Source organism: Hemibagrus wyckioides, linkage group LG11 (genome assembly GCF_019097595.1).
Source record: "Hemibagrus wyckioides isolate EC202008001 linkage group LG11, SWU_Hwy_1.0, whole genome shotgun sequence".
Classification (NCBI taxonomy): Eukaryota; Metazoa; Chordata; class Actinopteri; order Siluriformes; family Bagridae; genus Hemibagrus; species Hemibagrus wyckioides.
This window is the reverse complement of record NC_080720.1, coordinates 18890426-18918407: the sequence shown is the minus strand read 5'-3', so window position 1 is coordinate 18918407 and position 27982 is coordinate 18890426. Positions and strand designations below refer to the sequence as shown.

At 38.4% G+C, this 27982-nt stretch overlaps 1 protein-coding gene across 9 annotated transcripts in view; it reads left to right on the top strand.

Moving 5' to 3' along the window:
* ralgapb (Ral GTPase activating protein non-catalytic subunit beta) overlaps positions 1–26357 on the top strand; it is a 42203-nt gene extending 15846 nt beyond the window's left edge. The window contains exons 8-34 of one of the 9 annotated variants that reach the window (XM_058402920.1): positions 321–371; positions 944–991; positions 1468–1503; positions 2327–2478; positions 3061–3268; positions 5530–5565; positions 6804–7005; positions 9666–9833; positions 10424–10538; positions 10649–10796; positions 10926–10990; positions 12095–12233; positions 12890–13023; positions 14400–14582; positions 15187–15338; positions 15497–15684; positions 16441–16544; positions 18326–18481; positions 19247–19456; positions 19886–20044; positions 20161–20320; positions 20590–20712; positions 22003–22139; positions 22629–22734; positions 23928–24003; positions 24121–24269; positions 25021–26357. In XM_058402920.1, the coding sequence (XP_058258903.1) occupies positions 321–371; positions 944–991; positions 1468–1503; positions 2327–2478; positions 3061–3268; positions 5530–5565; positions 6804–7005; positions 9666–9833; positions 10424–10538; positions 10649–10796; positions 10926–10990; positions 12095–12233; positions 12890–13023; positions 14400–14582; positions 15187–15338; positions 15497–15684; positions 16441–16544; positions 18326–18481; positions 19247–19456; positions 19886–20044; positions 20161–20320; positions 20590–20712; positions 22003–22139; positions 22629–22734; positions 23928–24003; positions 24121–24269; positions 25021–25214 (3599 nt within the window). In that variant the 3' untranslated portion in view covers positions 25215–26357. The remainder of the gene's footprint in view (positions 1–320; positions 372–943; positions 992–1467; positions 1504–2326; positions 2479–3060; positions 3269–5529; positions 5566–6803; positions 7006–9665; positions 9834–10423; positions 10539–10648; positions 10797–10925; positions 10991–12094; positions 12234–12889; positions 13024–14399; positions 14583–15186; positions 15339–15496; positions 15685–16440; positions 16545–18325; positions 18482–19246; positions 19457–19885; positions 20045–20160; positions 20321–20589; positions 20713–22002; positions 22140–22628; positions 22735–23927; positions 24004–24120; positions 24270–25020) is intronic. The other 8 variants (XM_058402923.1, XM_058402922.1, XM_058402921.1 and 5 more) reach the window with 8 other exon arrangements.
* Positions 26358–27982: the final 1625 nt, after the last annotated feature.

Below are 27982 nucleotides of genomic sequence, written 5' to 3'. Positions count from 1 at the left end.
AAGCTGTGACTGTTTAGTGCATGACATGTCCAGCATTCCACACTTTGCTTTTTTTTTGGTTGAATAAGTGCATAATTTGGGGACTTTTAAGTGGAAACACCCAACTTACATTATTTTTACTGCAAAACAGTGTGGAATAGTGCACATGTATGCAATTTGGGATGCACCTGATTTTACAGTTGACCTGCTTAAGAAAATCTGTCTTAACAATATGAGCATTGTGGGTTTTTTTTTTTTGTTTTTTAATATTCGTATTTCTGTCATAGTTTAACCTCCTAACTATAATTTGTCCCAAAGTACAATTCTGTTTCCTCTTCTAGGTGTGGCAGTTTTTAAGAAAAACGAGATTCATGAAACTCTGCCCTCTTATGGTACTCATTGAAAGGCGCACCTTCTGTTTCCACTCCCTTCATGTAAATCTGGGGAATAGGGGTTCACTAATCAGTTAGATACGAAAAATTCTGTTTTCATGCATGTATGTCGTTTAGATTTGAACTCAGACTCTCATTTCAGTGTATGTGGTTAGGACTGGCTGGTTTGACTAACTGCAGAACAAGTAACAATGCTGATTACCCCCTGTGATGCTAGGACCCCTGTATTCAATACACAAAAATGGTCATGTGATTAGTACCTGTGCATAAAGCTTGTTATTGTTGCATGCTTCTCTTAACACATACAATCAAACAAGAGTATATTTCAGCCAGCCATCAATAATAGTCATCTCCTTAAACCTTTTAGGTTTTCCCCACTTTATGTGCAGGGCTGTATGCTTTCCTTCTCACGCTAATTGCTAGTGTGTGCTCTGTAGGTGTAATTACTAATTACTTAATGCTTTGTATTTGCAACTTCATGGCTCTGTGTGTGTGTGTGTGTGTGTGTGTGTGTATGGGGTGCAGTGTTTATCACTGTGCATCAGTGGAACTCATGTCTTTCTTCTTCTCAGGATCCACACTGTCTAGGAGATATATTCGAGACAGACTTCCCTCTCTAGGTATTCTAAACATGACCAACCTAATCAACTAGTGACTAACCAAGTACGGGGTTAGACACTCATCACCGCTGATTGATTTATCTTTTTTTTTTCTTTTCATTTGGGGTGTAGTAGTGTGTAGATGGGTTTTGGAGGTTGATTTTATGGCATCGTTGAATGTATGCTTGCATTCTTCGGAGTCTTGGGGAATGTAGTGTTTCAGGGATTAGAAACATTGGACTGCAGATTCGGGCAACGAAGTGAAAAATGGTACAGTTTGTTTCTAATTTCTGATACACTGTGATATTTGTACTAATGTTTTGCTTTTCTGTGTGTGAACCTGTCTTATCATGAGCAGTATGATATTAGATGGTCCTTACAATATGAAGTGCTTTATATACACAAGTGTCTGTGTGTGTCTCAGTGTGTCTCTCTGTCAGTGTGCCTATAGGCTCCTGCTTTGATACGTCAGCATTTGTAATCCTATTTGTCCCCAGGTGTCGCTGCATTTCGAGACAGGCTACCATCTTATGGTATTTCCTTTAAAAAAAGAACAAAGCTCTTGGCAAATCACATGGGACTTGCAGTCTGATTGGCTGGTTGAAAGAATGCATGCAAAAAAAAGTGAAAATCATTGACATGTTACAAAATGTGTGGGGGAAAATAAAGGATGAATGAAAAATATACATGGAAGTGCTGTTCCTGAAACCATACCCTAGCTCTATAAGGGATAATTCAGAGGGCATAGAGAACAAACAATTTTGTGGCTCAGAAATCAGATGCTCTCCAGTCTTACTCCAATGCATTCTTTCTAATGATCTGTGCTGAATTTCTCTGCAACACAGATCATTTATTTACATTACTGCAATTTATTCAGAAGGTTATCTTGTGGGCAGTGGATGCTTAATCATGGCAAATCTGTTATACTCACCCAATCAGTACTTATCATTAAGCATCATGGAGATCTACTGTACAGATTTTTAATTTTCTTTTCTTTTTTTTAAATTGATGTATTATATAACACCCGTCTTTGATTACTGTTTGCTGAAATAATTATTTTTGCTCACTAACCAAGTGGAAACCAAGTGAGCACCTCTGGAACCTCCTGGTGTTTGATCCACCCTTTAACGGCTCTTGTGTCTTTTTATAATTTTTCCTATTAGAACACACAGTAGCTGCAATGATGTACTACATGAAAGTATTGTGGCTAAACTGAATTGCTGAATCTGTGTGGCCAGAAGCAGAAGCTTTTTCATGTCTTGACTATTGTCTTTGTCTTGGTTTGCTGTACCTTTTCTTGTTTCACGTTTTCTCTTTTTGTTTTTGTATGTTTTCTTTTTTCTTTTAACCATACAGGTATATCCAGACCCAGGTCAGACAGCGCTCCACCCACGCCTGTTAATCGGCTAAGCATGCCACCACCCCCAAACACCACCAACACCACACCCCCTCACAGCCGCAGACACAGACCAACAGCGGTTAATAAAACCACCAGCAAAGCCTCTACGGTAGGTTCCATCAAATAAACTATGCAAAAACTACGACTTAACTTTCCTCAGACTTTTACTGACCGCAACATCGCTTGAGCTAGAGTGCTGTTGCTCGTTGTATATCAGCACAACGTCGGGTTGGCTGCAGGTATTCACAACCATGCCATTTAGTACAGCACTATGATTGAGGATGCTTTTATGCAGCAGTTTTATGTTCAAATATCTACTTACTGACTTACAATATCAGAAATATGCCTAAATATTTTGTTCGTTTTTGCTCAGTGATACAAAATAGTCAGGATACAAGCCAATGATAGGTGTTTTATGTGTTACCATGACAACACGGACAGAACTGAAATCCTGTAGGAAGTTAAGTAACAGTTTCAAAGTAACAAACTATTGCTAGAATTGCAATATTTACCCACTGAACATAGACAAACATTGAATTGTACCACTTATTTAGTTATACTAAATATCATCAACTCCTCTTTGTCCATACAAAAAAAGTGGACTGAGAACAAACTACTGTTTAATAAATGTCTAATAAATGTTTAATATATGTATAATTCATTCTACGTGGCTTGGTGCTTGGCTTTCCAGACTGGCCAGTCCAAAGTGTTGCACCAGCCGTCCTCCACCTCTCCTCTGTCCAGTCCTAATCAGACAAGCTCAGAGCCGCGCCCGCTGCCTGCTCCCACCAGACCAAAGGTCAACAGCGTGCTGAACCTTTTTGGCCAGTGGCTGTTCGACGCAGCGCTCGTTCACTGCAAACTTCACACTGGCCTCAGCAGAGAAAGCAGCGTGACAGGTAAGGTGTTCACAGGGATTGGACCTCTAATACTGTCCAAACATATTGCAGTCACTTGTTTTTCTGTTCTTTTTTCTCATTATCTCCCTTCCTGATTTCTTTCCATTCTTTTACTTATACAAAATAGCCTATTCCTACCTGCAAGATTGCACCGCATTTGAAGTCTTTATCATATGTGCCATTAAGGTAGCACTAATGTTGTCCAGCAGTTATCAGCTCAGAATATCCTGTGCTGTAGTGTTGTAACATTATTGATGGGGAAAATGCTAGTAGTCTTTACCAAACCAGGGAGGAAAGTCTGACTATTTGGGTAAAGTTAAGTGGTTGGGGCATTTCTTAAATGTATTCTCAAAAATTTCTGATTTTGTTTTTCTTTTTTAATGAGCATTTTCAGGATTTATAACTGTCCTCTATGAAAAAGCTTGTATTTGTATTTCAAATTGCCCTACAAATATTTGGTGTCTCATGCAAAATGATGAAGTGATGTAATTTAACAAGGCTATTTTTAGGTAACAGTTTATTTGGTGCTTCCTGAGTGGCACCGCATAAAAGCATTCATCGAGGACTTTGCAAGGAAGAAATACCGGCCATGCTCGCCGAGTGGGAGGGATGCCATTGCTCCCTTTGGCCTGTCGAACATAAGTGCTTTTCACACTTGAAACAGTTAAGCCTGGGTCATTGTAAATTCCGGATAAACAGAATTCTGGGTTATTTTCTTTCACATTTCACACTGTTCATACTTTACCCGGGGTTAACTATAAAGCCTACGAAATCCTATACATTTCTAAACCCTGAGTTAAAGTTCTTATTTGCATGTTTGTGCTATCAACAGCCACGATTGGATAAATACGGCATGTGACCAGTTTATGTGACTTTTCTCATGCTTTCTCATCAGTGAGACAAAATGTAAATACTCCTTGGCTGTTTTAAGTCTCTTGAAGACACAGAAAGGTAAGAAAACAGAGAAAAATACAAAAGAAAGCACATATTTATATGAATAAAACATAATTTGTCCAATTCCTTGTAAGTATGGGGCATCTGCAAATCACTTGATTTGAGGCACATTCTGTTCAGTTTCTGATTGGGTTTCTAAGCATCTCACCATAACATTCTAATACCATGTTATTTCACACTGTACGCTGTGCCATCATGTGGCAGCTCAAAAGCAGTGCTAACCCTGCTTCAGAGAAGGGTTTCATAACTGGGTAAAAACTGTAACCTCGTTTCTAAAAAAGTGTTAATATTCCTCTATGCAGGGTTTATTATGACAATAGCCCAGGGTTAAATGCAGTGTGAAAAGCCACAGAGAGACTCATGTATGTAGAAAAGGCAGATAACGCTTTCCTCTAAGTGTGTTACTCTGCCCTGTGATGCAGCATGAGCAGCAGTTTGAGAAGCTGTTTTCCACATGACTCGGAGGAAGCACGTGTTTGTGTGGGTGGGTATTGGCCAAATGACTAAATTCTGCAGAAAATGGGGTTGAGACGCTAGGAAAAAGAGCTGAGACGCTATTACTACTTGTCCGTTCATCAAAACATTCGAAACATTGCAAGATAAATTCCTAGACATTCCTAGACAAATTCCTAGACATTGCAAGAGAAATTCCTAGACATAAATTCCTAGACATCCTAGAAGTCTTATGTAGTCTTTCATCAAGTCACGATCATGAATCAGGCTAATTTTTTTGGATTAGAATTTCACATTATTGCTAAATTAATTGTTTTAGTTTTTTGGTCAAACGCTTTTGGGTGATAATGTTAGTAGTAGGAGTAAAAGAATTAGTAATTTATTAATGATGTAATCTAAGCCCAGCATGCTCCCTTTGTCTTTCTTAATCATAGTGTGTTAATATGGGGAGAATATGGCCTACATTTGGCCATACATTAAATAAACGTCAGAAGCTTCAGAAGTGTATCACATGCATGTGGAAGTGAAATTGGATTATTAACATTTGAGAAGTTGTATTTTAAAACTTGTCTTTCATTTTACAAAAGCAAACAAAAAACATTCTAAAGCCCATATTTTTCTTGAAGTCATGAATACAGTATTCTGAGCTGAATGTCCGATTGATTTGTGGCTTAAATGTCCATGTGTTTGCTTGTCTCCTTTTTGTTCCATTTCTATACATGCATGGTGAATAACTGAAAGTCAGTATCTAAAATAAACGAAAAGCACAACGATATTGACATTCTTTATAGTTTCTGGATCTCTATTACTGCTGTTCTTTGATTTGTTTCCATTTTATCTCTGTTATCTTGCAGCAACATTTTTCCAAATTCTTCTTTCTTATAAATCTTGTAAGTAGGAACACAAGCTTTACCAGTTGCAATTATTTGGTTCATTTTATTTTTTTTCGTTTCGACTTGTTTCTTTTGCTTTGACATTGTCACATTTTTATTTTTTTTTTGTTGTTGTTGCAGTATTGTTTTCTTGGGACAAGAGATTTGATCATACATTGCTTGAGTCTGGTATTAGGGGTCCGGGAAATTGATTGATTGCTGCCCAAATGTCACAGGCTCAAATGCAACAAATATTCTGGATAGCAATTGATGATAATCAGAAGGTCCAAAGTGCCAGCAAAGGCCTGAGAATGTTTGTTGTGATTGATCCTAATTTATTGTTATTATTATTATTATTATTATTAATATTATTATTGTTTTTTTTTTGTTTTTTTTTTGGATGAAACATAACATACGATCATACAACCTGTTGTTGCCCATATCATACATCTCAAGGACCTCTACTAACCAATCTCCTCCAAAGAAACACAACCAACATTGTCTTCAGTTACGCCTGGTGTTTTATTTTTAATTATTATTATTTATTTTTGTTTACAGCTTTTTGTTTACAGTTTTCTGAGTTCTTGTCCCATTTTGTATGGATGTTCCTGCATGTTGTGGATGTGTGTGCAGTTTGTTTCTGCCATAGTGTGCCTTTTATTGTGTTAGAGGTGCTGACCAACAGTGATTTGCCTTTATTTTGATTTTTTTTAATATTTGTTTTGCAAATTTTGAACTGCTGTGTTCAGTAACAGGGAGGCTGACCAGGAGAGCTTGTCTTTTTTTTCTTTCTTTCTTTTACCCCCCCCTTTTGCATCTGATTTTCCCCCAAAGATCCAGACCCATTACTGTACAAGAATTGTGTGTGATTTAAATACGCTGATGTTCGTAGATTATAATCATGCAGCATTTATTAATGTACCAGTAAAGTAGTTTATTCCAGAGATGCTAAAACACCAGATGAGCAATAATATCTCGTCTAAGTGACATTTGAACTAACAAGGAAATATTTTGTATATAAATATAGAGCAGGTAGATAAATGATATTAGTTTACTGGTCAAACTTAATACCCTATAACGCAGTGAAGCCTGCATTGTAGTTGCAGGCTACAATATTTTTGGTTCTCTTTGTCTGTAATCCCTGTTAAAACCAATTTTAGTGGATGTATTTAAAATAAAACAACACTTAAATGTCACTTAAATTTAGCCTCTCTTCCTATCCTGTCTTCCTTTCTCCTTCTCCCGCTTTCTCTCAGCCCTTGCTACTCAGGCTGGAGTCGAACTGAGGAGAAAAGGTTCTCAGATGTCCACTGACACCATGGTGTCGAACCCTATGTTCGACGCCAACGAGTTCCCGGATAATTACGAGTCGGGTCGAGCCGAGGCCTGTGGAACACTGTGCAGAATCTTCTGCAGCAAAAAGACTGGAGAAGAAATTCTACCTGTCTATCTATCCAGGTAGAGGAATTATGGGTTTTTTCACAAGAATGTTTCATGACATCAGTTTGGCTTTAGGCTATGATGGAAATTCTGCTTAATGAGCACTTTATTAGGAACACCTATACACCGTTCATGCAATAATTTAGTCATGTCGCGGCAATGCAGTGCATAAAATCATGCAGATATGTTTCAGCAGCTTTGGTGAATGTTTACACCAACCATCACAATAGGGGAAAAATGTCACAGATTTACACCGTGGCTTGATTTTTAGTGCCACACAGGCTCTTTTAAGTATTTCTATAACTGCTGATCTCCTGGGATAACTGTAGTTGAAGATTATTAAAATATTACATGCTCTTTTTCCAAAATTCATCTGTCCAGGTTGGGTGAGCATTTGGGTACCACTGTAGCCTCAGGTTCATTTTCTTGACTAGCAGGAAAGGAACCTCATGTGGTCTTCTGCTGTTGTAGCCCATCCACCTCATGGTTTGAACTTTTGTGTGTTCTGAGATACTTCTTGGCTCACCACAGTTGTCGAGTGTTTATGGGAGTTACCATATCCTTCCTGCTGACTTGAAGCAATCTGGTTATTTTCCACTGACATTTCACATCAAAAAGGACGTTTCCACCAACAGATCTGTCGCTCATTCAGTGTTTTTTTTTTTTTTTTTTTTTTCTCCTCCACACAATTGTATGTAAACTCTACTGACTCTTGTGTGTGAAAATCTAATTCTAAAATACTTAAACCAGCCCATGAGGCACTAACAATCATGTAACGGTTAAAGGAATCATCATCACATTTGTTTTCCATTCTGTTTGAAACATTACCTGAAGCTCTTAATCTGTTTCTGCATGATTGTTTACACCATACCACTGCCATACAATAAGCTGATTAGACTGCATGAGTAAGTAGGTGTATGTGTTCCTAATAAAGTGCTCAGTGAGTTTATACTGCTAGTATGATGATTAGTTTATTTCACTGCACTGCAGTCTACTCTTTCCTATGATGACTATCTCAGGGGTGAGTCAACAGCGATGGACAAATCATAGGGCCTACCCTTGCCAGCTTGTAAAAGCATTTCATCTGGTTACAGTTGCCTGGAAATCTAATGAACAAGGTTAAAAATAGTGTCATTTTATAACATAAATTAACCTCAAAATCTAGCTGAGTGCATCAGTACTAGACCTGAAATAGTCCATAATAATCCTGATAATTTTTACATAACATATCATTGCATGATTAGGACACTGGTGGCTCAGTGGTAGGTTTCTTGCCTACCATGTGGAAGGCCCGGGTTCGATTCCCAGCCAGTGCCCAAAACCCCAGCCACTGGATGCAGTGCCGGTCCCAAGCCCGGAAAAAATGGGAGGGTTGCGTCAGGAAGGGCATCCGGTGTAAAACCTGTGCCAAGTTGTTGTGTGGACATCTGTGCTCCTGTCATCTGTGGCAGCCCCTCATAAACGTAGGGAGCAGCCGAAAGATCATCAACATCATTGCATGATTGACAAAACGTTAGAATGTCTTTGACTAACATTTTATTTATATATATATATATATATATATATATATATATATATATATATATGTATATATATATATATGTGTGTATATATATATATATATATATATGTGTGTATATATATATATATATATATATATATATATATATATATATATATATATATATATATATACATATATATATATATATATATATATATATACACACACACACACACACACACACACACATATATACCCCCAGGGGCATTTTAATGTAGCCAGTTCAACTATTTGTATGATTCTGTGAATTGAGGAGCCCAGAAAAAACCCACACAGGGAGAACAATAACTGTTTATTAGTTTCATTACATTAATAAACAAATTAATATTGCATTCCTGATAAACCTAAAGCAGAAAGTTCATTGCCCTGAAGAGTAAAAGAAAAAAGCTTTACCGCTAACTGTTACAAAGCTCTACTGTATGCTCCTTCCTTAGATTCTGTCGATTTTCTTTGTTAAATTAAAAAAAAATCTTTTTAATCTATTTGTCTTAATTTGACTTAAATTATCTGTAGCCATCTCTGTGAGTTATTGTAGTTGTTACTATAGAAACTGTATCAGAGAAACCGTCCAAGTTTTGCACTGCACTATTAAAGTTTCCACATCCCTGTGTTGCTGATTTGTAAACGTTCACCAGCTATTTATTAACCTTTAAATTGAATAACTGTTTAATGCAGCTTAAATAGTGCTTTATTTGAAATAGTGCTTTATCAGCAGGCTTCTGAACCTACTTTTCTAACAGGGTACTATAAATAAAAAATCAATTTTCCTTGACATGTAATTTGCTTGACCTGAGGCTAGTGATTTGTCCACCCTTTTGCACATACATAAAAATAAGTTAAAGGAAACCTGATGCAAATTTGTAAAAAACAATCTTGAAAACTGGTAGGAAATTTTGAAGTGACATGTTAGAGAGTACCACCTCCATCATAAAACTGCCTGTTAGGAAATTTATGTCCAGTTGCTTTGTGTATTGTGTATTTTAATAAATTTGTTTCCTTACTATCTGACCAACGGTCATATTGTTAGACCACTTCTACTTGTATGCATTATGTAACCACTGAAATGTTTTGTTTCAGAGCTAATTTCCTCGTTTCTGTTCTCCGTTCATAACAGGTTCTACATGGTTCTCATCCAAGGCCTTCAAATTTCTGATTTCATCTGCCGGCCTGTTCTGGCCAGTATTATCTTGAACTCCTCGTCCTTGTTCTGCTCTGATCTGAAAGGGATCAACGTAGTGGTTCCGTATTTTATATCTGCACTGGAAATTATTTTACCTGACCGGTGAGGAGCTACATGAGGTCCCTTCCTCACTCATTTGACTCTCTATTATCTATTGCAGCAAATATTGAATAGTTTCAAATAAACGTACATATTGTTCACTTTTTATCCCAATATGTTTTTCCAATTTTTAAATGTCTAAGAGGCATTTCTTTCCTATTAATGTCTTAATAAAAATATATCAGCTTTAATCTTAATCAATTTTATTAGGACCCCATCATCACAAATAGATCTTTCCATCATTGGAAAATTTTTGCAATTATAATTATATATACAATCATGGCTGCATTTTAAGCTGCTCAGTAATTCATTTGTACCACACTATAAGCTGTATTGGTCTTCAGGTGCATTCTTAATACGTTTCCTGCAGTGCCTACAAGCCCACTTCTATTTTCCTGCGTTCATTTCTCAAGTTCTCTGAAGCAAGTGCACCAAAAAGTACAATAGATAATCCTTATCTAGTAGAGCTTGGTAGAAAACAGATACTTTAAAAAGAAAGTACTTTAATTCACATAATTGTGTTATTAATTTATTACACAATCATGCATGTGTCTACGTGAATTGAGACCTGTCCCCCCCCCTCTATTTTGCAGTGAATTGACCAAATTTAAATCATATGTAAACCCCACTGAACTGAGAAGAGCTTCCATTAACATACTGCTTTCCATGCTGCCCCTGCCTCACCACTTTGGCAACGTTAAATCTGAGGTAAACGCTTTGTTCTTGAATCTCAGAGATTCCCTAATCACAAATCGCATTAATGTTAAACTTGCTGAGTGAAGTGACTGAAGAATCTAACTGATTGATTTTTTTTAAAGGTACTTTTGGAAGGGAAATTCAGCAATGATGAGGGCTCGCTTCATGATAAGCCAGTCTCCTTCCTGTCACTGAAACTGCGATTGGTCAATATCTTGATTGGTGCCCTGCAAACAGAGACTGATCCCCTTAATACACAGATGATACTAGGTTTGCTGTTTCTTCTGTATTTGATTTACCTTAAACGTATTTTTCACTCCTTTACCCAGTGTGTCAGTGTGATGGATCTCCCTCCGGCTTCCTCTGTATCAATTTTCTTATATTGTGTTCTGTCCCCAGCTGCAATGCTGAATATCGTTCAAGATTCTGCACTTTTGGAGTCTATAGGCGCGCAAACCGAAGTGGTAGGCTTGATATGAATTTTGTATAAATAACTATTTTTTTTCTCTTTACTGTCATTTTATGAACATTCATGGCTATACACTTCAGTGAAATTCTAGTCAACTCCAGAATTACTGGCAGAATTTGAGTTATGTATAGTAAGTTATTTTGAGATTAAACAATAGTTTAAATCAATTCAATTAATTCAATTTTGTTAGTATAGAGTATTTAACAAAGGACATTGTCACAGAGCACTTTTACAGAAATACATAAAATTCTATGAATTCAGGATATACAATTTAAATATTGAAATATATCAACTTATCCCTAATAAGCCAGCCAGAGGTGCCATAACTAGAAAAACCTTCCTAAGAAAATATTAGGAAGTGAGGAACCTTTGAGAGGCTCAAATGGATCTGGAGGACACTGGACAGTGCGATTATAAATCATTTCCCTTCTGTAACTGTGTATTACATGATCACAAAAGGGCAATTGTGTAACCAGAAAATTCAGTATAGTTAACATGAGGTCTGTTTTGTTGAAGTTATTAACTGTTCAATGATGGAGAATTAAGTGAAAAATTGTTTGTGGCAATTGCAGTCCTAAAACTATCAACAGCAGCTGTAGTCCTAAGCCATCTTTAGGCTTTCTAAGTGCTACCATCCACAGTAATCTCATGTATCTGCAGGCTGTCCATGTGGAGCCATCTTCAGCATCAATGAGCAGCCTCCAACCAGAAGTAGGGCATCAGGATCTCTAGTATCTTAGGAGCACATAGCTTTTTGGGTTGCTCTCAGGAAGAGCTTTTTCATGTAATCCTTTTAAAATGTTTGTTGTTGAACTGACAGCCTCAGAGAATCAAGTAAACAGTTACAATCCTCAAACTTTCATTCAGGAACTTGTTCATTATTTGCTTCCCTCACTGTGCTCACGCGACTATAGCTCTCACGAGACCTTTTTTTTTTTTGTGGAAAGGGTCATCAGGTTTCCAATAGTTTTAATCGAACATCTTTGCCCATAGTCCTGACAGATGCCAGAAATTGTTGAGTTAACTATTAAGAAAATGCAAATGAAAGCAAAATGATTTGTTTATGTAGTATTGCCTTTTCTCCTCTTGTCATGTTCAGGGAAGCGTGGACAGCAGTCATTCTTTGGCTAAGAGCCACAGTCGCAATAATAGTGGCATCAGTAATTCTAGTGCAGGCAGCTCTGAGGCCACTACTCCAGACAGTGAGAGACCTGCTCAGGCCCTTCTGCGAGACTATGGTAAGTCCAGAGGGACATTCCGTGCTGATGCATTCTGGGCAAAGAAAATGTTTGCTGTCCTTACATGCGACAAATGAAGAATTGCATTAGAATAAAACAAGTCTAGCATAACTAATATTGCACAAAATGTCTGTCTCAGTAGGCCTGTTGTCATCTAAGTTGGTCTGTGTATTGCAAACTATATAAATTGCTGTGATGTTTTTCACATCAAGGCATGTTGTCGTCGTAGACTCTGCATGGTGCCAACATGTTTGTTGGTCATTATCTGAATGCTCCATGTAGCAGGATAATTCTACCCAAGAACCAAGATTACTGAGCATACAGTAAAAGCTAATACACAATAGTGTGATGTACAACTTTGTGTGTTTTGGTATTTGTTTAGATGCATGGTTTTAGAATCGATCGGATGCACCTTGTTATTTAGAGGATTGATGTTTTGTGGAAGAGAAGCAATCTGTATTATTAGTTTGTGCAGCTTTAACGTAAGTTAAAATGCATGCATGCTTGCTTGTGTGTATTTTTGTCATTATGTGTTTGACATTACTTTTCTCGTTTCATGTGGCTGCAGGCTGTGTGTCAGTGCTTTGCTTTGCTTGGCTTGTGTGTGTGTGTGTGACTAACCCGCTCTCTGTGGCATGCTGTGTGTTATATCCCAGCTCTCCACACAGACACGGCAGCCGGCCTGCTGATCCGCAGCATCCACCTGGTCACCCAAAGACTCAACTCACAGTGGAGGCCTGACATGAGCATTTCACTTGCTGCCCTGGAGCTTCTTGCCGGCCTGGCGAAGGTACACACAATCGTTTTGGAAAATGATTGATAAATGGGGGAAAAAGAAAATTTTCAAACAATGCGATATTATTTATTGGTCTTAATAGCTCAGACCTAGGCACTGCAGATGATCTGTTTTATTCCTTTTTTATTTAGGATTTACTTCTGCTCTTAGCTTTATTTCTGAGGCCTTGTTAAACAGTGGAGCTCTCCAAGGTGATGAAACACAGATGTTCAGTTAAGCAGGTCATGCCAGCAGATTTCTCATCCAGCACAACACCTGGTAGACTGTTTTTAACCCAAAAATGGGTTAGAAAAGGTTATGAATAACTTGGCTTAATCTTAGACTTGCCTTTAGCTTATTCTTAAACGTATTTTAAGATTAATTTGATGAATTAGCGTAATCACACATTGAATATTTGAGAGAAATTGTTGGCGGACTTTATTATGAACAAAATGTAACTGACGTATTCCTGCGTTTAATATTTAACTTTGAGTTGCTGAGTGTTTAGGAACACTTTAGCTGATCCATGACTTTCTGTTTCACTACAGTATAAATATCAGGTGACTAGGAAGCCAATTTAGCCATGCAGCAACACGGGATGATTAGGATGATTTGTTTATAGTGATAATTAAGAGGTTTAAGAACATTCAGAGGTAATGAACTTACCTGAAGGAGGATACGTTTATTTAGCCCCAAGCAGTGAGGAAGTTAGAGACGCAAAATCTTTTCTAAAATATCTACCCATTTAAGGGCAATAAAATCTCTAAATACATCACCAACAGACTAAAATGCACGCTATAATAAAGCCATTACTTTCATATAACCAACGTAAATGCATGGAGTTCACAAAGATGCTATTTAGAACTTTGGTTTCTGATACTGGTTTCTCTGGTTAGATGAAACAGGTAAATTGTCAAAACGATGGATATGCAGAAAAGAGCACAATCCCTACTGCTATCCATGGTCTAGTATATGTGGGCTGAGAACTTTTTTGGGATGTAGCATAACGTTCAAAAGAATTTTAAATGCCTACTCTTCTAGCCAAATGATACAAAAGTGTTCAATGATCACAGAATCAAGTTTCTTGCATGTCCATCCCAATTCCTGATCTAAACCCCACTTAAAAATGTGAATCAGCTAAATTAACTGAAGAGGAGCGTCTTCTAGTGTGCATCTGGAGTCATCTTGAATTAATGACTGATTTCAAATCACTTGCTGTGTTTTCTTCAATCACATTATAGCGTTCTAAAATCTCATGCATTGTAGAAGAGGACTGAGTTTGGTTATAATGACCAAGGGATGTAGCACATCATGCTAAAAGTGGTCAACGCTGATAGGAACTGCATTTTCAGACATTTCTTAAAAAATTTCTTTCTTTTTTTTTTTATTAGGTGAAGGCAAGTGTGGAGTCTTCAGACCGGAAACGAGCTGTGAGTTCAGTTTGTAGTTACATTGTGTACCAGTGCAGTCGACCTGCCCCACACCACTCTAGAGACCTACACTCCATGATTGTGGCTGCCTTCCAGTGCCTCTGCGTGTGGCTCACAGAACATCCTGACATGCTCAATGAAAAGGTACGCAGTCATAATAAGGCAATAGAAGATTTTATTGATGTGATGAGTATTGGTATGTACACTATATTGCCAAAGGTTTTCCGACATCTACCTTTACATGCTCATGAATGTAATATGGAGTTGGCCTGCCCTTTGCAGCTATAACAGCTTCACATCTTCTGGGAAGGCTTTCCACAAGGTTTAGGAGTGTGTTTATGGGAATTTTTGACCATTCCTCTAGAAGTACCTTTGTGAGGTCCAGCACTGATGTTGGACAAGAAGGCCTGACTCGCAGTCTCAAAGATCTCAAAGATGTTCTATCAGGTTGAGGTCAGGACTCTGTGCAGGCCATTCAAGTTCCTTGCTTTGGACCTTGCTTTGTGCACTGGTGCACGGTCATGTTGGAACAGGAAAGGGTCATCCCCAAACTGTTCCCACAAAGTTAGCATGAAAATTGTCTTGGTATGCTGAAGCATTAAGAGTTCCTTTCACTGGAACTAAGGGGCCAAGCCCAAACCCTGAACAAAAAAACACCTGAATTCAACTTCTGAATTCAATATAGTGTATGTTATTTCTCCATGGTCCTTGGTTGTTGAGTTTGTGCATCTTGCCATTTTTATTGCAGGATTGCTTGATAGAAGTGTTAGAGATAGTTGAACTGGGCATCTCTGGTAGCAAGTCCAAGACAGGCGAACAGGAAGTGAGGTATAAGGGCGACAAAGAACATAATCCTGCCTCCATGAGGGTCAAGGATGCAGCCGAAGCTACACTGTCATGGTGAGTTGCCATAGTGACTACTAATAATAACCAGATTTAGAATAACTTAGGAAAAAATACTGAACTGATTAGTCAGTGTTATTACATATTACCTATTTTAGTTTGACGTCAGTCACTCCACAGTGACTATCATGCTGCTCACTGATTTTCTTTTCCAGTATAATGCAGGTGTTGGGGGCATTTCCATCTCCAAGTGGTCCTGCCTCCACCTGCAGTCTGCTGAATGAGGAGACGCTGATAAAATACTCCAGGCTGACATCCACGTCTCACCGTAACTTCAGATACTTTGTCCTTGACAATTCAGTCATCCTGGCCATGTTGGAGCAGTCCCTCGGCAATGAACAGAGTGAGTTACTAGGGTTCCTAATGGAATTAGGGTGACACGTGTTATACATCTTTTTCTGTGTCTTTTACTATTTTTGGTGCACCAAGTGAATTTCCTTGTTTCCTTATCTAATTGAATAAAAAAAAATCCATGGTTTAAGCAATGCAAGTACCTGAAATAATTTTTAAAATAATACTATATTCAAGATTAAGTTAATGAATAAAATGATATAAATTTGATACAAAAGAAATCTCAACAAACCTTTTTTTGTTTACTACAAATAGAAAATCTCCAGTGTCGTTCATTGCATAAGTATTCCTCAGCTCACTTGGATATGTGTTTTGAATCATTTAGAAATGAGCTTAAACATTTCTAGAGAGTAGCAGGTTCTGTGCCAGTGTATTTTGGTATTTAGAGCTGTGTAGAAACACCTTCATAACAAGAATCTTGCTTTAGTCTGATTTAGTCACTTTGGTTGAAAAAAACAGGTTGACTTTAATTCAGACATGTCTCTTGTATCAAAAACCACTGAATCTCATTAGCCAGTAAGATATTTTCATATATTGTGGTTATGTTCCTGTGAAGTTTTTTTGAGCTTTGTTGTTTCTTGTGTTAAACACTCTTCACCAAGGCTCAGCCTTTTTATTTTAAAGTACAGTTGTGTGCAATGTTTACTAACAGCACACATTTTCTGTTTACCGATCACCAATATCACCTATGTGGACGTTTATGCAACCAAGGCATTTTCTAGACATTTTTGTATGTCTCTTTTTCCAGACCCATGTCCATCTGCCACAATGCTGGTTCGAGGCATGTGTGGTCGCCATGCCTGGACAATGAAACTGTTCCACCAGCCTCGAGGCGCCAGGGCCAATCAGAAGGTAATCTTACAGCCCTCTACAACCAGTCAGAGCAAACAGTCAGAATGTGATGTGAGAGTTTGTATCTATACACATTACGCTGCAGTAAAATCATTTAGTACCAATATCCAGTAAAAAAAAAAAAAAAAAAGAAAGAAAGAAAATAATAATTATTATTGTTATCATTATTATTATTATTATCATTATTATTATAATGTGCACTGAAGGAGGCCTTGCACCGTAGGTGCGGAAGCCCTATTGTTTTCATTAGAATTTTATATTTATTTATTTTTATTTTTTTCAACCTTTCGGGGCATTTTGGACCCCTTAACATGCTCAAAAACTCTTGAAAAGCAGCAGACAGGTTGGAATCTGCAGCCATTAGGACGTCACCATGGCTCGGCCCTGGGCGTGGCACACACCCGTTACAGCGCCCCCTGGAAAATTTTGCTGCATAGCTGATACACACTTGCACGTATCCATGTACAACTTGGTACACACTTAGATCTCATTGAACTGAACAACCTTCACACTGCATGTCATTAAGTCTTATCCACAGGAAGTGAGTTATTTTGAGTTGTTTGCAAAACGCATCCAATGGAATTTGAAATACTCCTCCTAGGGAACTGATACAACAGCCACCAAACCCAGGCTAAAATGATCTCAAGACATTGATAATGCAAAATTAATGAGGGATTTTTGATATCTCAAACGGTTCAGCCCTTAAACTTATGGCGAATAAAACAAAACAGGAAGTGGCTAATAACTTCTGTGTACATTACGTGATCTACATGAAACCTTAGGATTATGTTAAGCATTAAAAGCTGATCACACTGATATGACAACTGTGAGTCTCGGTCATAGCGCCACCAACTGGCAGCAGGAAGTGTGTCACCTTTAGAAATCTCTAATGTTTTCCCTTACTTTCACCTGATTTGGTTGAAAATCAGTCAGAATAATGTCAGGACATGGCTGATGTGAAACTATGAAGGAATTTGTGATATTTTGAATGATGTTGCTATTGTGAGGACATAATAGAAAAAAATTAATGTTCTTATATCTTAACAGTGGAAAGCCCTAATGTTTCAAAAAAAATTACATAGAAAGAACAATTGGTTGTGAGTAATTTTGCTTAGTTTCATGATTTTGTGATGCTCTAACGGCTCACAACAAATTTATACATTTATCAGTCCATTGACTGGACATGGTTTTGGCCTGACTCCTGCAGTACTAGACTATGTCCACTAGAGGCTCTTTCCACTTTATTTTTATTTTTTTAAATATGGCTTCATGTTCACAATTTATATATACAGAGTCAGCCAAAAAATGTACACTTCAAGAAAAGAAAAAGTAGACATTTTTTCCTGGGTGACTCACTCACTCTCTATATATAAACTGATATAGAAATATAGTTTAGAGGGAGAGTCATTGTCCCTTTTGACATCACTGGACATTGCTATGATCTGTTTCATTACACCCAAAGTGTCACTTTTGCCCTTATATAGTTAAGACGGAGAGTTAGTTTTCTTCTTGCCATCAGTTGATATTGCTGTCATCACTTTCATTAGACCCAAATTGTCACTCTTGTCCTTTTGGTATTTCCCCTTTTAATGCATGTACCCACTGTGCTCACTGTGTCTGGTGTGCCTGGGCAGTGATGGCACTGTGTAGTGATGGTCCATAGTGCGAGGGCCCATCATTGCTGCTTGCAGTTATATTTATTATTATTATTATTTATAATATTAACAACAAAAATAATAATAATAATTTGTTGTTTTTTTTCTATATTGTCTCTCCTACAGCAGGTGTTTGTTCCAGAAGGTCGGCCAACCCCCAAAAATGATGTCGGGATTCGTTTTAATGTCAAACACAGGCCGTTCCCAGAAGAGGTGGACAAGATTCCATTTGTCAAAGCTGACCTGAGCATTCCAGACTTACATGATATCGTCGATAAGGAGGTGAGAAAGATGATCTTAGTTTGACTGGAAGATGTTTGGTATGCATTTGTGTCTTTAAAGAAAGCTAAAGAAAATTAGAATGAGATGCAACCTATTTTCACTGACAGGAGTCCTTGATATCATGTACTGCAGCCTTCAAGCACTCAGATGGTTTTGTGAGTTTGAACTTGTGTCTGTGGGTGTGTGGGTCACTGTCACAATTCGGCCTACTGAGTCGAGTCATGACACATGGTGATGTGTTTGGGCACCGGTTACCATTTCTAATTATATTTGCATGAGTTCTTGTTATGCTGTTATTTTAAGGACACAGACAACTAAAACAAGATTTTCAGTAAATAAAAACTTTACATTTCTGTTCGAAACACCTGTTGAATGCATATTATTTGTCCACAGTAAGGTTTGAATTAGTTTGTAGGTATGTGAGATTTTATTTGGGCCTAATTTTGTTGTAGTTAGACCCAAAGGTTCGTTTATATTTGAATCATACTATATAGTTCGTAGTGGTAGTTGTCAAAGTCGCTATCATTTACTTCTTATTCTTGTTCGCCTGAGAGGCGGACATGCTAACATCCTGTTATTCAAATAAGCAAATGAACTCGTCATTATTTTATAATTCAATTCAGGGATGCTTTCATTAGCATCATTAGTAATTGTGTTCGTATTACAGAGGGATGGAGATTATTTACAGTCTCAAAACAGTTCTGAAGTGAAGTGTATGTGTTTATGTGAAAGTGATCCTGTGTGTGTCTTCTGTGTGTCTGTCAGCTGGAACAGCAGCACGATAAGCTGCGTGGTGTGATGGTAAAGCAGATAGATTATGAAACCAACCTGGAGCACCACACAGAGGATCTGTGGAGGAATAAACCCTTCCCCGACCCGCTTACTGACTGTAGACCTCCCCCTCCAGCGCAGGAGTTCCAAACTGCGCGTCTCTTTCTCTCACATTTCGGCTTCCTGTCACTAGAGGCGCTGAAGGTAATCGATTACAACGTTGTTTCTTAACTATAGATATTTTTGTGGAGCCTCTTACTTACAGCATGATTTTATTTATAGTTTATTCTGTCATTTATGCATTTTTTTAAGCAGTTTCATATGGTATACGTACTATGTGTCTATTCATTCATCCTTTGAATGCTTACTTACTTATGTAATAACTCCTTTATCTATTTTTTTTTTGCATTACTTGTTATTTTCTCATCAGCTTCCTTTGCCTTTTACAGATTTGGCTCAGTGCTAAATATTTAGCGTGTTTTATTCTGGCTGAATTGTGGAATATTGTCATTAGAATTCTAACTAGCTTTTACTGAAGGAAAAAATGCAAAGGAATCACTCGACACATCAGGATTCTAGTGGACATTGGACTAGCAGTAATCATATGGGTCTGTTTTTCTTTTACTTTCTAAGGAGCCAAGTAATAGTCGTCTGCCTCCTCACCTCATCGCTCTGGACTCGGCCACATCAGGCTTCTTCGATGACATTGGCTACCTGGACTTGTTGCCATGCAGACCATGTGACACAGTATTCATCTTCTACATGAGGGCAGGCCAGAAAAGCAGTCAAGAAGTAGGAACAGTCTCTGTGCACTATCTACAGGATGTTTATAAGCATTGTATTTGTGTGTATTGATCAAGATTTTTTTTAAACGTCTTCTGTGGGATGCTGTGTGTGTGTGTGTATAGATCTTGAGGAATGTGGAGTCCTCAGCAAGCGTGCAGCCACATTTCCTGGAGCTGCTGTTGTCTCTTGGCTGGCCAGTTGAAGTAGGGCAACACCCAGGCTGGACTGGGAGTGTGTATACCAGCTGGACTATCAACACATCTAATGGCACGGATACACCAGGTACACATACCCACACACACCCACAAACACACACTTCATTCAGCAGTCTGCATTAGACTGCACACTATGTAACACTGTCACTGTCTTAATGTTAGTCGATTATAATTTTCTCTTCGACACTTATAGTTAGTTAGCATTGACTTTTATGAGACAAATTCCACAAAGTGTATGTTTCTCGATCACATCTTGAGTCCCAACATCAGCTTTAGGTTCAATTTGATGTGGATGAATAAAAAACTTTCTTTTCTCTTTTCCTGCTGGTGCTGCAGATGAGTTTGTAGCTGTGGGAGACACAGGAGGAGGAATTTTTAATGGTGAAAAAAGGGTGCTCTACTATGCTGATGCTCTCACCGAAATCGCCTTTGTGGTGCCCTCACTCAGTGACTCCTCAGGTAAACTCCAACAGAAGACTGGAACTGCTCCTAGGATAAAAAAAAAAAAAAAAGATAAACACTTCAAAGTTTTTGTGCAGTCAAACTAATAGTCACTAGACAGGATGTGTGGGTGGCTGATAGCTTGATCTAAGTCTAGATTTAATCCATGAAACAGATTACACACTGACAAAAATTGGCACTGGTTTATTTCCTTACTAGTAAGTAATCATATCGCATTTCTTGAAGCCATTTCTCCGAGACATGATACGCTATGTTGCCAAAAGTTTTGGGATGTCTGCCTTTACATGCGCATGAATGTAATATGGACTTGGCCCACGGTTTGCATCTATAACAGCTTCACCTCTTCTGGGAAGGCTTTCCACAAGGTTTAGGAGTGTGTTTATGGGAATATTTGACCATTCCTCTAGAAGTGCATTTGTGAGGTCAGGCACTGATGTTGAACAAGAAGGTCTGGCTCTCAGTCTCTGCTCTAATTCATCCCAAAGGTGTTCTATCAGGTTGAGGTCAGGACTCAAGTACCTCTATACCAAGCTCTCTCATTCATGTCTTCATGTTCCTTTCTTTGTGCCCTGGTGTGCAGTCATGTTGGAACAGAAAGGGGTCATCCCCAAACTGTTCCCACAAATTTGGGAGCATGAAATTGTCCAAAATGTCTTGGTATGCTGAAGCATTAAGAGTTCCTTTCACTGGAACTAAGGGGCCAAGACCAACACCTGAAAAACAACACCTGAATTTACTGATTTGAAGGGGTGTCCCAAAACTTTTGGCATTATAGTGTATCACAATATATAGGATTGCTAATAAACTGCTAGTGAAGCAGTAGTGTTATATTTATTTTAAAAAAAGCTGTTATAATGAATAATAAAGGTATTGTTATTTATTATATTTATGAAATAATTAATACGAGTTGAAATATTTTTATAAAAGTTTAACATTTTAAAATTTTATAGAATAAATACAAATCATTTAACATCGGCTGCTTCCAGTTAGTTTGTAATTATTAATTAATACATAAATAAATAAAAGATATCATGATGCTTTGGAATTTAATATTTTAACAATTTATTATCATATCTGTAGTATATTGTTGTATTGCTCAATTATGCTTACTTGGGCATATTTCATTCTTGTCATGCTCAGAATTTGAGAAACCACTAAACTGCACAGTAGGGATTTTTGTGCCTTTTTTATTTATTATTATTTAGTTACACATATTGTATTTCCTGAAGATTGTTGATGGGCAATTGAATTGTGTGTGTGTGTGTGTGTGTGTGTGTGTGTGTGTAGCGGAGTCGTCTGAGAACAGTTTCCCAACAGCGGACTCTGATTCCCAGATGGAGCTGATGCCCAGCCTACTGAAACAACCCAACCTCACACTGGAGCTCTTTCCCAACCACTCTGACAACATGGGGCCTGCACAACGGGTAAACATATATACAATCTCTCTCTCTCTCTCTCTCTCTCTCTCTCTCTCTCTGTCTCACACACACACACACCCACACTTACATTATCTCATCCCCTCATATTGGGGTGTCCCTACCTACACAGCCAATCACTCAGTTTCCCAGGAGAGAAAATGGGTACAGGTTAAACATCAACAGAATGAGACTGCAGAGCTGGAGGCCATGTGAATTGGAGCTAGAAATTGGCAGTGTGTCCTGCAGTGTAATGAAGAACTTGCTGATTTCATTTCCCATAGCCACAAAGTCTTTACAGCAAACACAGTCTCATTTTACATGCTTGCCCTTGACTCGTCCACATGAAAAAGGCACACTTTGGGAGCAGCATGTCACCAATATGAGCAGAGTCAAACCCTTAATGTTTTAGCATCTTAGATATAAAGGCTAGATTTACTGTATTTTCACTATATTTGTTCACTGTGTTCAACATTTTATTTGATTTTATTTTGTCAGTCTCCCACAGTGAAGAGTAAGAAGATGCCATCAGGAAGGAGTATACCACCTCTGGGTCCAGAGACTAAAGTACTGGTGGTGTGGGTGGAGCGCTATGATGACATAGGTAATAAAAAAAAAAAACAAATGAGTCTGTATCATAGAGTATTCAGAGTATTGGCAAAAGGCATAAAACTTGTGGTGAATTCTAAGAAGGGAATGAATGATACATACTAATGTATGCTAATGTATGCTTATCAAAGTAGTGCCTGCTGCCTGATCCAGTAATAGAATAATATTGCATTTTCCAAGTTATGAATTTGCTAGAGGATTTACTAAATCAGAGCCTGATTATACAATTAATTTTTGCTTAACTGTAATAATTCCTCGAAGGCTTGTGTGATCTTTTAGTGGTGCCAGCTAGACTGGTAATCAACAGAAGTGACAAATATATACTCGCTGTCCACTAGTACACTCTCTTTAATACATTTGTGCGCTATAGTCCAGATATTGAATCATGTGGCAGCAGCACCTTCAAATGATGAAGATACTGATCAAGAGCTTCAGTTAATGTTCACATCAAATATCAGAAAAAAGTATGATAACTGTAGTGTGATTGTTGATCCCAGATGGGCTGATTGGAGTATTTCAGAAATCTGGGATTTTCAGCAGATAAAGGTTCATAGAATTTACACCATTCTGGAAAAAACAAGGAGCCGCCTGTAGGCTGAAACACACACCTTGTTGATGAAGGACAATGACCAGACTGGGCTGAGCTGATAGAAAGTCTGTATTAACTCAAATAATCACTCTTTACAACCATGTTGAGCTGAACAGCATCTCAGAACACACAACTGCTGTTGCAGTTCATCCACCTCAAGGTTTAATTTAAACATTAACTAAAGCTCTTGACCTAAATGATCTGCATGCTTTTATGCATTGTGCTGCTGCCACATGATTGAATGATTAGATAACTGCACATGAGCTGGTCTACAGGCATTAGCACACTGATAAAGTGGACAGTGAGAGCATTTCATTTCTCAATTCACTCCCTATCTGTAGCTATGGAGAAGTAAATAGCAGCTGGCTTTCTTCTGCCTAGCAACAGTTTCCATTTGTTTTCTGCCTCTTATTATAAATGGACAGTACTCCTTATTTAATTGCTGTAATTATTTAGTGTGTGCACTAGACAAGAACAAACTAATTTACTGGCTGCCTCGCATGCCCTCACTGTATTTATCTCTGAAATACAAATAAATATCTTTATTAGTCACGGTCATTGTTTGATTATATCACTTTCTGAAATCTGTCTCTTGCCAGAAAACTTTCCGTTGTCCGAGTTGCTGGCCGAGACCAGCACAGGAGTGGAAAGTGCCATCAACAGCAGTGCTTCCAGGTCAGTAGCTCCACATTTTTAATACTTAACTATTGACAACATGGTTCAAATTTGCGCGCTCACATTCTGTCTGATTTATGTGCCGAAAGTTAGAATTTTCTCCATTCTCTATCTCAGGCCCAGCTCATCAGAGAAGGATGTACCAGTCATATTCATCCACCCACTAAAGACTGGCCTCTTCCGCATCAAGCTGCATGGAGCTATGGGGAAGTTCAGCATGGTCATCCCCCTCGTGGACAACATGGTGGTCAGCCGGAGATCACTGGGTGGGTTTCCTCTTGTTTGCTTTATTTTGGCTTGACATATACACTCACCAGCCACTTTATTTAATCTGCATGCCTGCACATTCATGCAGTTATCTAATTAGCCAATTACATCATAGCAGCACGGTCCATAACAGCGTGCAGATACAGCTTCACATCAAACATCAGAATAGTATCTTAGTAACTTTGTGCCGTGGATTTTGGTGCTTGTTGTGCAGGTTTGAGTATTTTAGAAAATGAAATAGAGTTGAGAAATAAAAAACTGTGCCCACTATAGAATTTATATGCCTGCTGTTGGCTGACAGGAGCTGAACCTGATACAGTCTTCTGCTGTTGTAGCCCATTCACCTCTGGCATTTCCATCTGCGGAAACTCTGCTCACTAGCTTATTTTTGTTGTTGTTAGTTTTCACACCATTCTGTATAAACATGAAAATCCCAGGAGATCAGCAGTTTCTGTAATACTCAGACCAGCTCATCCGGCACAACCAACCATCCCATGTTCAGAATAACTAAGATTACATTTTCCATCTTTCTTATTTTTTAAGTGATTTCTTTGCACTGTTTTGCATGCTAGAATAATTGCACGAGTTGGCAGTATACATGTTCCTATTAAAGTGGCTTTTAGTGTACAATTGCATATGCAGTATTTCTTAGAATGTATAGAATACTTAGCAGGACAAGCAAAGACCATGCCATTCACTTTGAGCATGTTCTGTTGTTATACCAGTGTCCTCTCTGTCCACATTTGCCAGGTTTCCTAGTGAGGCAGACGGTAATAAACGCATGTCGGAGGAAGAGACTGGACAGCGACTCGTACAGCCCTCCGCATGTACGGCGAAAACAGAAAATTGCTGAAATTGTTAACCGTTACCGGAACAAACAGCTGGAGCCTGAGTTCTACACATCACTGTTTCAGGAGGTTGGAGAGACAAGCCTAAATCCCTGAACACACACACACAGCACGAGGCCCTTTTTTCCCCATGGTGGAGAGTTGCTGTTTTATTAATTGCCTAATGGCCATAGTCTTTCAGCTGTCAAAAGCTATGTTCATTGCCCATGCGACAGCTTGTTAGCTGGTCCGAACGCCGACGCTGGAAAGGATGCTCTTCCGTTTTCTCATTACTGTATTTCACGTTTTAATTTTTTTTTTACATCAGGTGAGACCGGAAAAGAAGAAGCATAGATGCAAAACATTTACTCCAAAATCTATTATTCATTATAAACACTAATGTGAGTGTCAGCAGCAGAGTATGAAAGGTCACCCTGGCTTTTCATCTGCAGACACATTCACACATGTACACTAGTGCCAGTCTGTGTTGATGCATAACACGTCTCTTTTCTTTTCAAACTCAGGTGGTTTTACCATTTTTCATATGCATTGACACGGTCATGGTCATGCACTCCAACAAGCTGACCTCAGCTTCATTCATATTCTCTCTCTCTCTCTCTCTCTCTCTCTCTCTCTCTCTGTCTTCACCATTGACTTTGACTTCACAGAAGTCCTTATGCTGATACTCCGTTCAAAGAATGTTTGGCTATTTTATGTATTTATATAACAGTTAGGAAAATGACTTTAAAAATCCCTTCGATTATTTAAAGTCAACAACAAACTACTGAACTCTCCAGTACAACGTCCCAGACATTTGACGCTTGCTACCATCCTATGTAATCCTGTGAGACTTTTTGTTTTTGTCCATTTCACTCTTTTTTTTCTTTTTTTTCCAGCCTAATCTAGACATATTTTCAACTGAAAGTCATAAGGGCTATCTTTTGGTTTCATTTTAAATTTTTTTCTGGTAAATGTAGAGGTGCCATGCTCTTTTTGTTTGTTTATTTGTTTTCAATTTCTGCTGGATGTCAGAAACACTGGTCTTTTTAGACATTATTTACATTGTTTTCATTCCTTATTTTTTAGATTTAAAAAAAGATTATTTGATCCCATCATGTTTCATCTCTTCTTCACTGAGAGATGCATTTAGTGTCATCTTGCCTTCCTTGGTGTGTTTTGACATGTAGCTTTTAAAACACACGTCACTACAGAGAACTTGACTGAAAGGAATGACTGTTAAAACGTTACTGTACTGGTCCATGATGCTCATTCAGGTTAACTTGCTTTGTTTTATTTCCCTCCATTTATGAAAAGGAAAATCATCTGTAATTAATAAAGGACAAGTCTTGTGCTATAAACGCATAAACCCCAGTCTTTAAAATGAAAACATTTAACACTGATATTGTACACACACAAATTATACACCATATCAGTTTTTATATCAATAGAAAAACTTCCAATGTTCAGCTGATAAAGTGATAAATTGTCCCATTTTACTATAGAAGACACAAGTTTACTGAGCTATGTTTCCCAACACACAGGACTTGGACCTTTATTTGGTTAGGTTGAGACGTCCTCCTTCTCATTTCTGTAAATAATGAAGGCATCGACTTTGTATAAAGTTGGACTTTAAATGTAAATATAAGGGTGTGAAGTTTTGCTCACTCATCTTATTCTATTAGGAAAGGCACAAAAAAAGAACGCTTGTTTGTATTTATGCCTATCATATATGTGTCCTAAAGAAACACATTGGGTATTGAATGTAACACATATAATGAAATAAAGATTTTAATTAACTTCTTATCATAATTTGCTGTGCTGTTTTACATGCCTTCTGTTTGTGTGTGTGTGTTTATGTGTGAGAGAGAGAGAGGGAGGGATAGAGAGAGAGAGATGATTAAAATAATGCATTATTCCATTTTGTTAAAATTTGAATGGTCAGTTACACATACACTATATTGCCAAAAGTATTCGCTCACCTGCCTTGACTTGCATGTGAACTTAAGTGACGTCCCATTCCTAATCCATAGGGTTCAATATGACGTCGGTCCACCCTTTGCAGCTATAACAGCTTCAACTCTTCTGGGAAGGCTGTCCACAAGGTTTAGGAGTGTGTTTATGGGAATTTTTGACCATACTTCCAGAAGCGCATTTGTGAGGTCACACACTGATGTTGGACGAGAAGGCCTGGCTCTCAGTCTCCGCTCTAATTCATCCCAAAGGTGTTCTATCGGGTTGAGGTCAGGACTCTGTGCAGGCCAGTCAAGTTCATCCACACCAGACTCTTTCATCCATGTCTTTATGGACCTTGCTTTGGTCACTGGTGCACAGTCATGTTGGAAGAGGAAGGGGCCAGCTCCAAACTGTTCCCACAAAGTTGGGAGCATGGAATTGTCCAAAATGTCTTGGTATGCTGAAGCATTCAGAGTTCCTTTCACTGGAACTAAGGGGCCAAGCCCAGCTCCTGAAAAACAACCCCACACCATAATCCCCCCTCCACCAAACTTTACACTTGGCACAATGCAGTCAGACAAGTACCGTTCTCCTGGCAACCGCCAAACTCAGACTCGTCCATCAGATTGCCAGATGGAGAAGCGCGATTCGTCACTCCAGAGAACGTGTCTCCACTGCTCTAGAGTCCAGTGGCGGCGTGCTTTACACCACTGCATCCGACGCTTTGCATTGCACTTGGTGATGTATGGCTTGGATGCAGCTGCTCGGCCATGGAAACCCATTCCATGAAGCTCTCTGCGCACTGTTCTTGAGCTAATCTGAAGGCCACATGAAGTTTGGAGGTCTGTAGCGATTGACTCTGCAGAAAGTTGGCGACCTCTTCGCACTATGCGCCTCAGCATCCGCTGACCCCGCTCCGTCAGTTTACGTGG